Raw genomic sequence first — 18,678 nt, 5'->3', positions numbered from 1 at the left:
CACAATATATAGTTATACAGCAAATTTCGTAGCTTTAACATAAGCAGTTGCAAAGAAAACACATTTTCGAAGTTTTCGCATAAACCAATATGGCTACTACAGCTTGAGACCAATTCCTTCTACGTGAACAACTGACTCTAGGTCACACTATAAGGTTATACAGCAAGTTTCACAGTTCTAACATAAGCAGTTGCAGAGAAAATAGATTTTCGAAATTGCCGCATAAAACAAAATGGCTGCCTAATCATAGGATATACAGCCTCCATATTATGCATAATAGTTCTCACCATAGATGTCAAACATAACAAAAATAAAGCATTTATGTAAAGCGGTTTTTGTTTTATTATTAATTTAAAGATATTGTTAATCATTTTTTAACAATTCAAAATGGCTGCCAAACTACATGACATACCTTCTATTGAACAAATCTGAATGTTAGTCATAAGATAACTCTCTAAACAAAATTGCAAGTGTGTAGTTTTTAAAAACGGCACATACAAAACAAAATGGCCGCCAAGCTATGCAATGTATGGCTTTTAAATTGCACATACTAATGCTCAATATAGACCTCTGTAACATATAGTTAAGTGTAAAAATGCATAAAGTGCAAATTTACGCAATTAAACAATAAAAAGGTGAATGGCTTACAGCAGCCATGTTGATGATAGAAAGCTCGCAGTTTGAACAAACTTGGTAGATGACCTTGCAAAGAGCACATGTGCAAACTTGTTTCAGAGAAGATGTTTAAATATTTTCGCACTTTTCAAAATGGCAGCTAGATCATGTGACTAAATCACTTCTCTTGAACAAACTTTATTCTAGGTCAGTACAGCAGTAAACACAGCAAGTTTCACAACTGTAACATAAGCGGTTCCAGAGAAGAAGATTTTCAAGCGTTTGTCAAAATTTGTCAAAAAAACAATATGGCTGCCTGATCACATGACCTATGAGATTTATGTTGCACAGGATTATGCACAGCATAGATCTCTAGCAATGTGCCAAGTTTCATGAGTTTTCGTTATGCTGTGGTTATTATAAGCATTTGAAAAAAACGGCGGAAAAAAGGAAATTTATGCTTACCTGATAAATTGATTTCTTTTACGAAATACAGAGTCCACGGTTTCATCCTTTACTTGTGGGATATATTCCTCCTGCTAACAGGAAGTGGCAAAGTGCACCACAGCAGAGCTGCTATATAGCTCCTCCCCTAACTCCTCCCCCCAGTCATTTGACCGAAGGTATAGGAAGAGAAAGAACCATTAAGGTGCAGAGGTGACTGAAGTTTATATAAAAATAAGTCCTGTCTCAAAAAGACAGGGTGGGCCGTGGACTCGGTATATCGTAAAAGAAATCAATTTAACAGGTAAGCATAAATTTCCTTTTCTTTTACAAGATATGCCGAGTCCATGGTTTCATCCTTCACTTGTGGGATACCAATACCAAAGCTTTAGGACACGGATGAAAGGGAGGGACAAGACAGGAACCTAAACGGAAGGCACCACTGCTTGAAGCAAAATAAACTCTCTTATCACCACAAACTTCACCCTTCCTATTACTATGCATAGGCAAAGAGAATGACTGGGGGGAGAAGCTATATAGCAGCTCTGCTGTGGTGCTCTTTGCCACTTCCTGTTAGCAGGAGGAATATATCCCACAAGTAAAGGATGAAACCGTGGACTCGGTATATCTTGTAAAAGAAATAATAATAGTACAAGCAATAACAAATAATAATATAGCTGCAAGCAGCAATAGAGGTGGCCACGTGCATCGCCTTTGCAATGGCATACAAGCTGCTAAGTCACACAATATAGCTATACAGCAAATTTCACAGCTTTAACATAAGCGGTTGCAAAGAAATCACAATTTCGAAATTTTCGTGTAAACCAATATGGCTGCCATAGCTTGTGACCAATTCCTTCAACATGAACAAATGTGACTATATCACAATATAAGGTTATACGGCTAGTTTCACAGTTCTAACATAAGCAGTAGCAGAGAAAATAGATTTTTAAAAGGTTCGCATAAAACAAAATGGCTGCCAGATAATATGATATACAGCCTCCATGTTCTGTCCATATATTCATATGTACATCTTTAAGTGCTATTTTAGTTCTTGTGCTCCCTCTAGTGTTACGTTTTATTATTGTATTCAATTTAATGTATATTCTCTGTTCTACCTCTGACCTTTTTGAGGTCACTTCCTGCCTCCATTTTTTCACTTGTGTGTGTAAATTAGTTTCACTTTCAATGTGTAAAGTTTGCTAGAACTTTCTGCCAATAGCTTTGTAGTGGCAAATTCTTTTTACCTGGCAATTACCACTTCTGGAACCCCAGAATTCTTGTTTTGCAACAATAAAGCTTGAAGGATTCCTAAATCTCTGCTGTGGAATTTGAGTTAAGCTACTGCTGGATTCTGCTAACTGTAAGTAGATTGCATGTCTAACTTTCCATCAGAAGGCAGTCATCTTGCAAACAGTAGATGAAAACAGAAAACTCCATATTATGCACAATAGTTCTCACCATAGATGTCAAACATGGCAAAAAAAAGCATTTTGTAAAATGTTTTTTTGTTTTATTATTAGTTTAAAAATATTGTTAAAGGGACACTGATCCCAAATTTTTTCTTTTGTAATTCAGAAAGAGCATGCAATTTTAAGCAACTTTCTAATTTACTCCTATTATCAATTTTTCTTCTCTCTCTTGCTATCATTATTTGAAAAAGGCATCTAAGCTTTTTTTTGGTTTCAGTACTCTGGACAGCACTTTTTTATTGGTGGATGCATTTATCCACCAATCAGCAAGGACAACCCAGGTTGTTCACCAAAAATGGGCCGGCATCTAAACTTACATTCTTGCATTTCAAATAAAGATACCATGAGAATGAAGAAAATTTGATAATAGGAGTAAATTAGAAAGTTGCTTAAAAATTCATGCTCAATCTGAATCACGAAAGAAAAATTTTGGGTACAGTGTTCCTTTAAGCGTTTTTGAACAATTCAAAATGGCTGCCAAACCACATGACCTATCAACTTCTCTTTAACAAATCTGAATGTTAGTCATAAGAATTTTATAAACAAAATTTCAAGTCTGTCCCATAAACGGTTTCGGAGAAGAAGATTTTTGTAGTTTTTAAAAACAGCGCATACGAAACAAAATGGCTGCCAAGTGATGCAATGTATGGCTTTCTAATTGCACATAATAAAGCTCACTATAGACCTCTACAATTTGCAGAAGTTTAATGAAAATTTGCAAATGTTTTATTTCACGAAGGCGACTGCGCAGTGCAAATTTTGACTACAATATTGCCTTTAGGGGTCATGACTATGTGTAATCATGCGTCTGCTGCACTGTAATATAGTTAAATAGTGCAAATATAATGCATAACTATAGACCTCTACAATTTGCAGAAGTTTCAAGAAAATTTGCAAATGTTTTATTTCACTTAGGCGACTGCGCAGTGCGAATTTGGACTGCAATATTGCCTTTAGGGGTCATGACTGTGTAATCATGTGTCTGCTGCACTGTAATATAGTTAAATAGTGCAAATATAATGCATAAAGTGCAAATGTACACTATTAAACGATAAAAAGGCGAATGGCTCATTGCAGCCATGTTGATTATGGAAAATTTGCAGTTTTAACAATCTTGGTAGATGACCTTGCAAAAAGTACATGTGCAAAATTGCGCTCCATTGCACTTAGCGGTTTCAGAGAAGATGTTTAAAGATTTTCACACATTTCAAAATGGCAGCAAGATCATGTGACTAAATCCCTGCTCTTGAACAAACTTTATTCTAGGTCAGTACAGCAGTACACACAGCAAGTTTCACAACTAACATAAGCGGTTCCGGAGAAGATTTTCAAGCGTTTGTCAAAATTTGTTGCGAAAAGCAATATGGCTGCTAGATCACATGACCTATGAGATTTATGTTGCATAGAATTATACATAGCATAGATCTCTGACACTGTGCCAATTTTCATGAGTTTTTGAGTTACGCTGTTATTATAAGCATTTGAAGAAAAAAAAAAAAACACGGAACAATAATAATAATCTGAGCAAAAACAATAGGTTTCCAGCACTATAGTGCTTGGCCACCTAATAATTATGTATAACCCCCCACTGTTCAATAATCCCCTATCAGGGATATTAACCCTTGATTCTATAAAGATAAAAGGTATCACACTGTGACCCTGTCTTCTGCGTTATCATTATGTGTATAAAAAATGAAAACGATCTTACCAGAATCTATGCCGTGGAACAGGAACACTGCCTCTCAAGCACGACAGTGTAGTAGCATCGCTCCTGACATGGAGTTGAGTGTAGAAAGCAGGCAGCAAAACTCGTCAACGCCAATTGCTTATGGAGCTGTTAAAATGAGTCGGGATGGTTTCGCAGAAAGACTCTCCCTGCATCTCCGGGCCAACTTTCACCCAAGCTTTCACTTAGAGACTGACAGGACTACTTAAAACTCCAGTCCCATTGCGAAGAGTACTACACTCCATAAGAGACTACTCCGAATCTTCCGACACTTCTCTGCCAACCTCCTGTGACGAAAGGCAAAGAATGACTGAGGGATGAGGGAAGTGGGGGAGGAATTTAAGCCTTTGGCTGGGGTGTCTGCCTCCTCCTGGTGGCCAGGTTCTTATTTCCCATAAGTAATGAATGAAGCCGTGGACTCTCCTCCCATTTAGAAGGAAATGTAGAAAACCATGATTTAAATCAAATCTTACTGACTAATGATTACATTGTTATTTAAATCAGATTTTAAAACAATTTGACTTAAATCAACTCCACCCTGATAAAAATAAAAATCTTTTTCACAACCAGTAGCTAGTAGATATAATCAAATACCTTCACTAGCAGCCATGCAAGGTACCCAATGGACTTGGAACGTTTAAAAACAAAAACATTGGGAGGATCCAGGTACAGCCAGCACTCTCCTCTTATGTGTATATATACACATACACACAAATATAGAGGGGTGGAAAATATCGCTATAGTTAACTACTCGTGAGTTAAAGTTACTAGTCCACTCAATGTTATACCAGCTGGAGTTTAAAATGTATGAGAAAGTGCATGAAATGCATTTAGTGTTTACTGTCCCTTTTTCAGTCAGGTGTGGCTATACTTTTGACTAGTAGAAATATTTATATAAATACAAAAAGCTAGATTATATTAAAGGCATTTGTGTTATTTTTGTCTATGTTCCTCTAATTCAGCTTGATTTCTTAAAATAAAATATTACTTCTTTGGGAGGTGCGTCTGCATAGCAGCCATGTTATGTCACACTACTGGAAGCTGTGAAGAAGTTTAGTACAATCCACCGTGTATCTAAAGATCTCTATGCCATACAGCACTGATTTCTATCCTAACAAATGACATAGAACTTTGAGCTTTTTAACAAATGTATAGAATGAGCAGAATATTTTTTTCACTAAACTATTAGATCCACAAGACATTGACTTAAAAGCTACTATACTATCCTTGCGGACAGTTGCTATGAACGAGTTTTGTATTGGCCTAAAGCTTATACTAGAGGATTTTGAAGCAGGGTGGATGCAAATCAATTTATTTTTTATTATTTAAAATCAGTTTATTTTGTTTGATTTTTTTTAAAATAAAATGCTTTGAGGAAAAAAAATAATCTATATAAAAATATAGTTTCTATTTAAAATACATTATAATCCTAAAGGTTATTCATCTTGAAATAAAGATTAGTTTTTAATTATATAGCAAGATGCTGTATTTTCATGGCTGTAATTTTTTTGTAAAATAAATTCCATTAATCAATTCACAATGCTCTTCTAAAGGTTTCTGTCAAATTATTTGAGATTTTTTTCTATTATGAAGATATCACATTATTGGTTTTGTAGTTCTCAAAACTGTGAATGTGTGCCTGCAGAAATAACATGCCCCTTCTTCACAACAACATTTTATAAAAATTAACATACAGCGTTGATATAGAAAGTTAATTAGATAAGAGAAGTCAAATGGAGAATTGTTAAAAAATGCATGTTTTCTAAGTCATGAAAGTTTAATTTTGACTTTACTGTCCCTTTAATGCCATTGATCCCCTGCAAATCTATTTATAAAGAATCAATCCATACTAAGTTTAAAGAAGCTCACTGAATAGAAGTTTGTTTGGAGTGGAAGAGATCTACACAAGGACCTAAGTGTGAGGGAAGGGCAAGCATTAAAAATGAAAAATAATGTTATTGTTTTAGTTAAATAAAACTATTTAAATTATTATTAATGCAATAATTATTCTCCTTCCAATAAAGTACAGGTGAAAAGTTAATCAAATATGAATGATTAACCAATTAAACTGGATAAAGTTCACCTCCAAATAATTTAATTAATTCCAATAATATATCTATGCATATCTGATATATAACCAAATCAGTAATGGTCTGATAACTGGAAAAAAATCATCTTAAATGTTATTCTAAAAATGAAAACCATGATTTTAGAAAGAAAAAAAAAAAAAAAAAAAAAAAAAGTTTTTGGACTAGTGATTTAAAGGGCCATAATACCCAAATGTTTAAACACTTGAAAGTGATGCAGCATAGCTGTAAAAAGCTGACTAGAAAATATCTCCTGAACATCTCTATGTAAAAAAGAAAGATATTTTACCTCAAAAGTTCCTCAGTAGCCACATCCCATTGTAAAGGATTTCTAAGCAGCATTTTAGTGTGTCTGTCCTGGGACAGCTTAAGGGATGAGCCTCGTGAACTCTCATATTTCACCAATCAGGTAAAGGAAGCTTACTATGAAATATCATGAGAGTTAAGTCAAATCTCATGAGATCACAGTAAGAGTTCATGACCTCAGCACTGCTGATGCTGATTGGCTGCTGTTCATTTCTTCATTTTTTTTTATTTTTACCTGCAGCTGGGAGCAGGTGAAGTATAACTTTTTACACAGAACTTACTCTGCTGAGCAGATTGTGAGGTAAAATATCTTCCTTTTTTACATAGAGATGCTCAGGTGATATTTTCCTGTCAGCTTTTTACAGTTATACTGCATCAGTTTCAAGTGATTTAGCATATGAGTATTATGTCCCTTTAAATCAAATCCACCCTGTTTCGAAGTATAGGTATTTAAAAAGTGTGGGTGATCTGATGTCAAAGATTGAGGTAAACAGGAGTAAATTTGCAGTAACACTACATCTCAGAGTTCTGAAGCTGTATATGGGCTATCCAGACACCCTCAAAGTAATGACCTGCGGGCTGAGTCACGTCAACTACCTAAGCCTGCACCAGCCTTACCTTCAAAAATACAGCACGATAGATTGAGCCCAGCAAAGCTGACCAGTAGAGAGGCTGAGGCACAGTTTGATCCAATGCCGATCACGGAGCTAAAAGGTGGTGCTTCAGCATGGATCATAAAGAGACAGTTGACGTACTGTCTTCAACCTCAGCTCATAGCTGTTCACAGTGGGTTGCCTGGGGTTGAGCCTGGGTCAGACTCGCTCTTGGGGGATAACCCGTTGGGAGGATCAAGAAGGAAGCACTCCAGCATGGCAGCCTGCTATAATGTTGCTGTTTAAGGATGGGGACACAAGTAATGCTAGCAATGCTGGTTCCATAGTGATCAAAAGTAGTGAGGGTACTATATGCAGCTCAAAGATGTAGCAATGACCCTTTTGCTCAATATATTAGCTTTCCCAAACAACTCAATATCCATGAGTGACTTAATATAGAGAAACTCTGTTTTACACATTAAAATATTTCTCAGTTATTTAAATATGCTTCAGCAACTGTAGATTTCAAAATATTTCAAGGATATGTTGAATGTGTTAGCTTTCCCCACCAACGTAGCTAAATTGCCCATAAGTGGCCTATTACTGAAGTACGGAAACTCTATTTTATGTGTTACAATGTTCCTTAATCACAAAGTGAGGCTTAACCGAATATGCTACAGCAATTAGATTCCTAAATGTTTTCAGAATGTAGTATACTTGCTCAATATATTTTCCCCACCATATAAGTTTCTTTGTGAAGTTTGAAGGTCCTACTAATTCCAAATATAAAGACAATCCGCTTTCACAAAACCATACATGGGGATAAAATGTAACAAAGCTAAAATATATATTTTTTTATGAGTCAGTTTAGAAGCTGTGCACATTGAAGCTAGAAGGAAATGCAAGATACTTACATATATTGTCATGCTCATTGGCTCCCATTGCTACATTGCTGGACAGGAAGGAGCCTGCACAAGTTTAATAAAAAGATGTATTCAGCACAGGAATATCCAAAATATTTCAAAACATTTTAAATTATTCTCCTTAATAAAGCAATGAAATTTTATTTAAGCATTTAAATCTTCAAAAAATAATAATAATAATAATATATAGTTATAACTGTGGTTTGAACTTACCAGGATGCAACTACCAAATAGTGACAATGTAGCAAAATGTGGGCAATCACTAATCAAACACTTGTTTTGATGCATACAGCTACTTCATCGAAAAATACTAATACCGATCGGTTGCAGGCTCGCTCATTTGAACCTGCAACTGATATTTATAAAGCATTGGATTGAAACGCTGCTTCATAAACCCTCTTGCCAACTTGGAGTTGGCGGATAAAAATCAACCCAGATTTGTTCAGCCAGGGTGATTGACAAGCCCTACTCTCATGCAATTTGTTGCACAATGGGTAGGGGTAACAGATGCTCCCCACAATTTGCAATCAAACACAGACAGGTTCACAGCATGTGAATCCTGTCCATTCACAAATTAATAATAAGTTTGTTTGCTGTCCAATTAACAGAGCAACATCAGGCAAACTGAAGGAGAAAAAAAAAAATTGCATTGCCTGGAGCTTGAGCCGGAGCCAATTGGGGTTCCAAAGTATTCTTACCAAATTATTTTGGAACATCTACAGGTAAGCAATAGCTGTGTAATGTAAAATTCTTAAAATGTACTTTAGTTTTTCATAAAGTTTGCTGTCCCTTTCACAAGGGAAAGAAATCAGTAACATGAACACAACCAAACACAGGGTAGGAATAAATGAAAACAAAAATGACTGGTCCAATTGCTAGGGACAAACTTTAGTTTTTTAAGCTACAGGGCCATTTTAGATTAACATCATTTTGATGTAGTGCACAGTAAGGTAATACCAGAGGTCCCTTAATAAAATGTTATAGATGACCGTTGACTAATTTTTGTGTAGTACTGTAATGTTCACAGGGAAACTTATGTATGGATGTGAATCACAACCATGAACGTTTTAATTTATAAGTGCTGATGTACACACTGCATTGTCATGTGTGTGTGCAGCCACTTTTTTCTGTCTATATGCATGGTAGAAAATGTCCATATCCATTTTTTGTTTAAGGAAACAGTAAATGCAAAACATTTCTATCATACACATGTAAAAGTACTACTTTAACGTGTTAAAAATTTTTTATTTTTTTTTAATAAATGTTAAAGGCAAAAAGGCACTGCTTTAACTATCAGGAAGTACAACTGTGCACAGCATATCTCTGGGAACTGACTGCTCCCTGACTTAAAGGGATAGTCTACTCAAAATTAGACTTTCATGATTCAGATGAAGCATGCAATTTTAAGCAACTTTCTAATTTACTCTAGGGCTGCAACTATTATTTTCATAATCGATTAATCGGCCAATTATTTTTTCGATTAATCGGATAAAAAATAAATATTTTTTTTTCCTATATTTAAAATAAAATCCCCGTACTGAGTGTTATAAATATAAACTCTCTACTAAAACTTTACATTAAAACAACTGTTGGTCCAATTTTTTTAAGCAGCAGATCAAACTTTTATAATTAAGCAAAACAAAACCACAAACTGTTTGAAAAGAGGTAGAACTAGTAAGAGGTAGAGTATCACTGTTTATAACATTCTGTTATTCACTCTTTCAGAAACTTTGCATTGAAATCCAAAAATATCATAATGTCCACATGCTCCAGGCTGAAACTGGCTCTCTTTTTTGCAAGCTATTTTGCCTGCAGCAGAGAGGAGGCGCTCAGATGGTGTTGAGGTGTCTGAGATGCATAAATAGGATTTTACCAATTTCACCAAGGTGGGATATTTATCTTTGTTAGTCTTCCACCAATGCAAGGGGCCTCTTAAAGTAAGCCTGGACTTCATTTTAACATAAAAATATATTGAATATCTATATGCAATGGTAAATCACCATCTATAAGGCTATGGGGAAAAATATCTAGTCCCCTTTTAAAATAACAGATATATACTTACAGAGGTTGAATTTGGTACATATTCCAATTAATTAAAAATAATAAAAAAAAAAGGCAAAAGGGCTAAAGATTATATATCAGTAAAAAGGACACAGCCTTACACTTTTATCTATACAGTACATATAATCAGCAATAGCAAGCGATCCGCTAATAATTGTGCAAACAGGTAATAGCGACATTAATTCATATAACAAATGTCATCAATCTAGGGCTAGGTGCAAATAATAAGCTTGGCACTATATCATGCAAAGCATAGTCCCAAATCACTTGATTTGATATAAACAATACTATGACTCCTATTTTATTTCTGGGTTGCAAATAAGATAGGAATAGTTGTATACTTAAACAGAAACTTATAGAGTCCTGAAAAAGTGAAAAGTAAAATGTCTGTAGATGTCCTTTAGGCTAAAGGCATAACCATAAAACACAATACCATATGCAGGAGCTCATTAGAGTAAAGCAGCTGGTGCTGTGCACAGACCATCTAATTGCAAACCAACTAATCGATTATGAGATTCGTTGACAACTATTTTCATAATCGATTATGCCGATTAGTTGTTGCAGCTCTAATTTACTCTTAATTTTTCTTTGTTCTCGTAGTATCTATTTGAATGTAAGCTTAGGAGCCGGACCATATTTGGATTAAGCACCTAGGTAGTACTTGCTGATTGGTGGCTACATTTAGACACCAATAAGAGAGTTCTACCCAGGTGCTGAACCAAAAATGGGCCGGCACTGATGCTTACATTGCTACTTTTTCAAATAAAAAGATACCAAGAGAACGAAGAAAAATTGATAGGAGTAAATTAGAAAGTTGCTTAAAATTGCATGCTATATCTGAATCATGAAAGTTTAATTTTGACTAGACTATTTCTTTAAGTCCACACCCACTGCTCTATTGGTGGGCAGTGAAACGCCTACAAGCATCCAAAACAAAAATATCTCCAAGTTGTTAAAGTGAATCCGCCCTCACGACTGACAACCACCTGGGTTCCCTGGATGTTAGTAATATAACACAAATACCTAGCACTCACTGGAATTTTTAAAAGTGAGTTTTTTTTTGACTCTTTGGGATAATTGTGAGAGAGAGATAGATCTATATCTATATTCCAAAAAAACGAATGAAAGCACTCAGAACTTTTTCAAATCATCAATAAGTTTAATGAAATGTTTTCTGAGAAAACTTCCCCTTCATCAGCATGACAAATATATGCAAAACTCACTTTTATAGTGAAATCAAATTTACTCCATACCTGTGTAACACTCAGTGGCGCCAAAGTGCAGTGCTGGAACACAAACGATGCGTTCCATTACAATAGAGAAACGGAAGTTGTCAATACCTCACTTCCGGTATACAGAAAAAATAAGAGTTATCATAACCAAACTCAGTGAACATGATTAAATTTAAAAGACCTGGCATCTCTCTGCCACTAAATACATAAGAGTCCAAATACAGTGTGTTATCCCCACTTAATACCTCTTTTTCTTATAGTGTGCAAACCTATCACAGTGTGTAGCATCATAGTGTACATATGTTATTTACACTGGCCTGTGGATTGCATTTTGAGTATCATGCCCAGCAAATTCATTCTTGCTTCGCATAAATCACCCTCTTTGACTAGATCTTACATTCACATGTCATCCTAACAGGGGCGGAGTCATACAGTTCCATGTAGTAAACAGACCATAGTCATGGAAACAGAGCTGCAACATGCGTAACACTGTGTGTATCCCATAGTGTATACAGTGTCTATGATGAAATCCACAGCCATGGTACTATCTACTTGATGCAAGTGTTCCTAACATAGTATGCCTAAGATTTTTATAAATCCCATACTGAATTTTGGTTTTACGGATATTTATACTATTGGTATCATGTTATGACAAATCTTCAACATGCAAAATGACTCGATCTGTCTACGCCTATGTGTGTCATTTTCCCTGATATGGGTGGACTACATATTTAAATAATTAACATAAAATGGTTGAACACACAAAAAATGTTAAACATAAAAATAAAAAAATTGTTAAAGGCACATAGGAAACTCAGTTGCATTTATCTATAGTGAATATTAGCAACCAATAATGTGGCTCTGTGTATCTCACAATTTATCTGAGCAGGACAAATGGGTATAAGAATATCATATACCTTCCACATATTACCAATATATCTTTATCTCTATACATCTTATTCCTTTGGTTAATGTATATTGTAACCATGTAGATTAACCTCTAAGCACAACTAGCAATATCAAAGTATGCATGTCCAATGCTATATAACCAACATCAGACATATGTGTCTCACTATCAATATGCATGTGTGTGCCTTTATGTCCATGTAACATAGAATGACATTTAGTTTTCACACATGGATCACAGGCTATTCGGATAATCTTACATGTGTAAAGAGTGACCCTTCCTTATAGCCATCACCTTTGGAAGGTTGCGTTAGAGATTATACACAGACAAATCCCTAAAGGAAATATCGATCTGATTGCTTAGGCCAACTAGACCCACGTCTCATCCTATCCGGGTTAAGGCTACAAGGACTGCTTCCCTGGTCTGTAGTACCTATCCTGTTATGGCCTACTGGACAGGGAGGTACAAAGCTATATTTCCTAAAGCACATACCAAGATCTAAGGAGTGATGTCATTTGCTGGTGACTACAATGGCTAGATGTGTTCCACCTGTAGTGTTCGGAACTTATGCAGCAACTTGCAGTCATTGGCACTTATAAAGTGTTACCTACTGATTCCAAAAGATTTTTCGGGGATATATATCACCACTATGCTAAATTGAGCACAGTATTAATTTAAACAATATGTAAATTGTGGAGTTAATAAAGAAAAACATGCATTAAAAAGTGAAACTGAATGAATCTTTTTGCCTATTAACACAAACTGAATGTTGCAAAAGGGCTGGACTGATAATTAACCCTTTTATTCAGAGGACAAAAAGGATTTTCATGTGTGTAATAGTTCCTGTGTGTTAAGGAACTTTTAACATGGTTACAATAAAGTTTCACTTTTTAATGTGTTTATTTCTTTATTAACTCCATTTGTGTTACCTACTGACCCTACAACATTATTCAAAAGGGAACTTGATGGTCTCATCAAATTAGGGTTTGAACAGGGCTATATCACAAAACAGATATGAATTCTGTCTGACACAACATCCTAGGATCCCGGTGTTATACACAATACCAAAGATCCATAAAACACTTGACAATCCCCCTGGACGTCCTATCGTCTCAGCAGTACAATCCCTTTCACAGCCAGTAGCCCAGTATATTGACATGCTTTTACAACCCACTGTGAGGAATATTCAATAGTACATTTTGGATCCAATGACCTTATTAGACAATTAAAGGGGGTTAGTATAGAGCCTGGTGATATACTAGCTACCGTGGACCTTAACAGTCTGTATACTATTATTCCCCATACGACTGGACTGTTGGCAGTGAAGGAACATCTGACACAAAGCGACTATTATGAAGGACCCCCAGTTGAGTTCTTGCTGACCCTTACAGAGTTTTGTTTGAGAAAAAAACTTTTCGTTTTGAACAGAAATTTTACCTACAGGTTGCCGGCACAGCGTTGGGGTCAAACATGGCCCCATCCTATGCTAACATTTATAGGTCTCAGTTTGAGGATGAATACCTCTGGGGCAAAAGTGATACATCAATGACAATTTTTTAGTTTGGCATGGGAGTCAGCAAAAACTTCTTGAGTGGTTTGAGGTATTTAATAGTACAGATACCACTATCAGGTTCAAATTATCCATGAGTGACAAATAAATCCATTATCTGGATCTTAATACCTTCATTTCTGACCAAACACTTGGTACTACATTATATAGCAAACCCACAGACAGAAATTCCATACTCAGGGCAGATAGCTGTCATCCTCCAGCATTCCATAGAGGAATAGTCAGATCACAGATGATCAGAACAATGAGGAATAATTCTGACAGTGCTACAGGGGTCTCCCAGTTGGAAAGAGTAAATGAGAAATTCCTTAAAGGGACACTGTACCCAAAATTTTCTTTTGTGATTCAGATTGAGCATGACATTTTAAGCAACTTTCTAATTTACTCCTATTATCAAATTTTCTTCATTCTCTTGGTATCTTTATTTGAAATGCAAGAATGTAAGTTTAGATGCCGGCCCATTTTTGGTGAACAACCTGGGTTGTCCTTGCTGATTGGTGGATAAATGCATCCACCAATAAAAAAGTGCTGTTCAGAGTACTGAAACCAAAAAAAAGCTTAGATGCCTTATTCAAATAATGATAGCAAGAGAACGAAGAAAAATTGATAATAGGAGTAAATTAGAAAGTTGCTTAAAATTGCATGCTCTTTCTGAATTACAAAAGAAAAAAAAATTGGGTTCAGTGTCCCTTTAAGAGAGGGTATAGATCACAAATAGTAAACAGTACCCTGGAAGGAGTTTCGCTACTTACCAAAGCAGATCTCATTGAAGAAAAAAACAAGACATCTGATGGGAATAAATTAATAAATGGCCACTAGTACCTTTGCACCCAACACCACAGATACAGGTAAAATCTTGAGAACACACTGGCCGGTGGTAGCATCAGATCCCAGACTTCCATTTACACAGAACCTTACACCCATAGTGGTCTACAAAAGAGGGACTGACCTACGTGACATGTTGGTCAGAACAGACCCTAAGCAGAGTTACATGGTGAAATCTAAAGTGAATATCAGGGGGTCGTATAGATGCCTTGTGTGCACTACATGTAACGGCCTCATTGCAACCAAAACCTTCCATCATCCACACACAAATTGGATATACACCTTTGGACACTCACTATCCTGCAATACCACATGTGGTCTGTTATTCTGTCCATGTTCAAGTTTTTTACGTTACAAAGACCGTCGGCACACTACAGGAGAGGATGGCGAACCATAGGCGGGCTATCCGGCTGGCCCTTGAAAAAGGCAAATCTGAACAATCGGTCGCAAGACATTGTGACATGAAGTCGCACCCAGTATAACCAGAGGGTTACTTACTGGGCTGAGCAAACCTTCCCGGCAGTGTGTTAGCAGTTTCCCCGGCTAGGGTAGTACTGATAGAGGCTCATGCACAACATCAGATGGCTTGAAATAATCTGACCACTGTATTAGACAAAGTGATTGTGAATTTGTGAGTGAGTGCATAAAGACAGTAGTTTACTTTAATTAACTTACCGGTGATCCGGATTCCGGTCCCCACAGATATCACTCACTCTGATCCACAGTACACAAATTGTTTGCTGCCAACCAGCCGCCTGTTGTTCCGCTCTTTAAAGCCTGTTCATTCATCTCCAGTCACGTTCCTCACATGGTGGTGGACTAGTGCAGCAGCGCCAGCAATAGTTAGGAACATGACCGGTCTAGAGCAGAGGGACAGACTGGTCTGGGAGGGTGTGAGGCAATCAATGGCTCATGGCTGGGATCTCTGAGATGGTGCCAGTGGTGGGGCCATGATCATCGATGAGACCATGCGTGAGCCAGCCAGCTTCACAGTGCAGTCATGCACAGCACTTGACTCAAACATAAAGGATAATAAAAGTATTATATACAAATTAGTCTTGATGATGTGTGAATCGATTGCAGCATGTTCTGCCTTGGGGGAAGGGACCAATTCACGGCGGCACACCTGATCTCTCACGGCACACTAGTGTGCCTCGGCACAGTGGTTGAAAATCACTGCACTATGGGATACACACAGTGTTATGTATGTAGCAGCTCTGTTTCCATGACTACAGTCTGTTTACTACATGGAACTGTATGACTCCGCCCATGTTAGGATGACATGTGAATGTAAGATCTAGTCACAGAGGGTGATGTATGCTAAGCAAGAAGGAATTTGCTGGGCATGATACTCAAAATGCAATCCACAGGCCAGTATAAATAACAGATGTACACTATGATGTCATGCTACACACTGTGATAGGTTTGCAAACTATAAGAAAAAGAGGTATTAAGTGGGGATAACACACTGTATTTGGACTCTTATGTATTTAGTGGCAGAGAGATGCCAGGCCTTTTACATTTTTTTCACTATGTTTGGATTTATCATGTTCACTGAAGTTTGGTTTTGATAACTTATTTTTTGTGTATACCGGAAGTGAGGTATTGACAACTTCCATTTTTCTATTGTAATGGAACGCATCGTTTGTGTTCCAGCACTGCACTTTGGCGCCACTGAGTGTTACACAGGTATGGAGTAAATTTGATTTCACTATAAAAGTGTGAGTTTTGCATATATTTGTCATGCTGATGAAGGAGAAGTTTTCTCAGAACTAACTATATAAGATCCATCATAAGAATCTGAATGAGGAAGCAAAAAGCAGCTTGTACCCTTCAGAAATTTTCTTAGCTGGATTGATTCCTGTAAAAGATCCCCACACTAAGATCTGTGCAGATCTTAGAGTGGGGATCTTTTACAAGAATAAACCCAGCTACAATAAACCCAGCTACAAAAATATTAAAAGTACACAAGCTGCTGTTTACTTCCGCATACGGATCCTCACAAAGGATCCGAATGCAAATCCCATATTAAGGGGTTTTTTATATTAAAAAAAAAAAAAAACATTTTAAAATGCTGCCTTCACACAAGAAGAAAAGAAAAAAAAAACTCAAAACCGACAAGCACATTAATCCATTTCAGTTTTGAATGGAGCATTTTGATAATAGGTTTGCATTAGCAAGAGTTCTAGCTAAAGTTATCAACATTTCAATAATTTCTTTCACTATGCAAAGAGCATGTGAATATATGCAACTGTATTTATTCAAACACAGCTCTGGCTTTTTTAGAAGTGTGATGTCCAAATAAGGGAGCATATATAAATATGCTATCTGCTCAGCTATGAGCCAACAGTTTTACTAGATGCATTTTCCTAATATGTTTAATTGAACTAAAGAAAAAGCATTAAAGTGCATTTAAACTTTGTGTTTTATGTCTCTAAAATACTTTTGATCAAATGTAACTACATAAAAATACATTTTACACACACTCTGTTTATAAATTAGTTCTAATTTATAATACCAATGGGTCACACACACATATCAATAGCAAATTGCTTAAAATACAAGAATTTAGGTGTACTACTAGTTATTGAAGGCTAATTCTACTGGCAAAATAAAGTACAACACAGCCCTGTTTAGTGACTGCAAGCATATGTCAATGCTGATTAGATCAGTGTTGAGCTGATTGAAACTTTAACTATGTGTTTAACCCCTTTCTGAAACTTAACACAAATAAAATACTATAAACAAATTAAAGCATTTATCAGATTGTCCCTTTAAGTTACTGGAACTCTGGATACCAATGTGTTGTCCCTTCACATGCCTGAAGGTCTGGATACCATTATGCTGTTACTTTTATAATAATGCATGAGTCTTATTGATAGGAAATTCAATTAATACACGTCTGTATAGATGACGTAAACTCTGTTGCACATGCATTTCCGTATTAGCACTTTTTACATAAATACCAAGTGTTTAACTTGATTTTAGTCTTTACATAAAACAATAACGCGTAATTATATCACTAGATAGAATATGTAGAGGCTCTACAGTTTTGCATGTCTTTAAGTGATAGAAGTTTAGCGTACGATGTGATTTGTAATCATGAAAGCATGCAGATTTGCCTTTTTGATCTAAGATTTACACAACAGATTCATGTGTCAAGCGCTGTCACTTGTGCAGACACATTTTCATGTCCTGACCGCCCTCTTCCCGGTTACCTGTCACCCTCGGAGTCTTAGTCACCCGATCTTGGGGGGCCTTTCCCGCCTCAGTGATCCGTCTTCTCTTCTAAGGCCTTGTAATTACCTAGGCCGCAAATCCCCGGACTTTCCTAACCCCTCAGGCCGGCGCCCCACCCACTGAGCGCGGTGACCCCAGACACATGGGGGCGGAAAGGGGAACCCCAATCAGGCCCCACCACAGAAGAAGGTCTTTAAAGTTAAAAAAATATATTTTTGTACCTCAAAAATACGATAAATGGAAATTTACATCAATTGATAATAAAAACTGAATTAATTGGAATAATATGAGGTGATTTTTTTTAGGATATATGGGCAAAATCGACTACGGGACCTCCCACCCGAGTTAATCCGGATCGGCTCGGTTCGGATTATCAGGGTAATGGGTTTAATTAGTGTAAACACGATAGTGAAACCGCTGGTTTTCTCGCGAGACTCGAAGGGAAGATGCGCGTCCACGATAAAAATTACCGCGCCAATATTACTCCCGAAGGGGTGCGAGGTTGCGGGAGCGCGCACAATTTGCCCGCCCATGTGGCCTCTGAAAGGAGTGTGTGCAAACGCTGATTGGCTGACATAATGTCCGCTCTTAGAACACAGCCCTGCTAGGGAGGTATAAATAGTAGAGAACGCTTGAACAAGGGAAAAATGAGTTCTCAATGGTTTGGAACCTGGTGG

At 36.7% G+C, this 18,678-nt stretch overlaps 1 protein-coding gene across 1 annotated transcript in view; it reads right to left on the bottom strand.

The window, feature by feature from the left end:
• The window catches only part of LOC128663856 (serine/threonine-protein kinase tousled-like 2), an 894,029-nt gene extending 875,583 nt beyond the window's left edge, over positions 1-18,446 (bottom strand). The window contains exons 1-2 of the mRNA XM_053718402.1: positions 17,980-18,446; positions 8,158-8,211 (exon numbers count right to left, since the gene is read on the bottom strand). Coding sequence (XP_053574377.1) covers positions 8,158-8,185 — 28 coding nt within the window. The 5' untranslated portion in view covers positions 8,186-8,211; positions 17,980-18,446. The remainder of the gene's footprint in view (positions 1-8,157; positions 8,212-17,979) is intronic.
• Positions 18,447-18,678: the final 232 nt, after the last annotated feature.

Source organism: Bombina bombina, chromosome 1 (genome assembly GCF_027579735.1).
Source record: "Bombina bombina isolate aBomBom1 chromosome 1, aBomBom1.pri, whole genome shotgun sequence".
Taxonomy (NCBI): Eukaryota; Metazoa; Chordata; class Amphibia; order Anura; family Bombinatoridae; genus Bombina; species Bombina bombina.
This window is presented reverse-complemented; position numbering and strand designations above follow the sequence as displayed.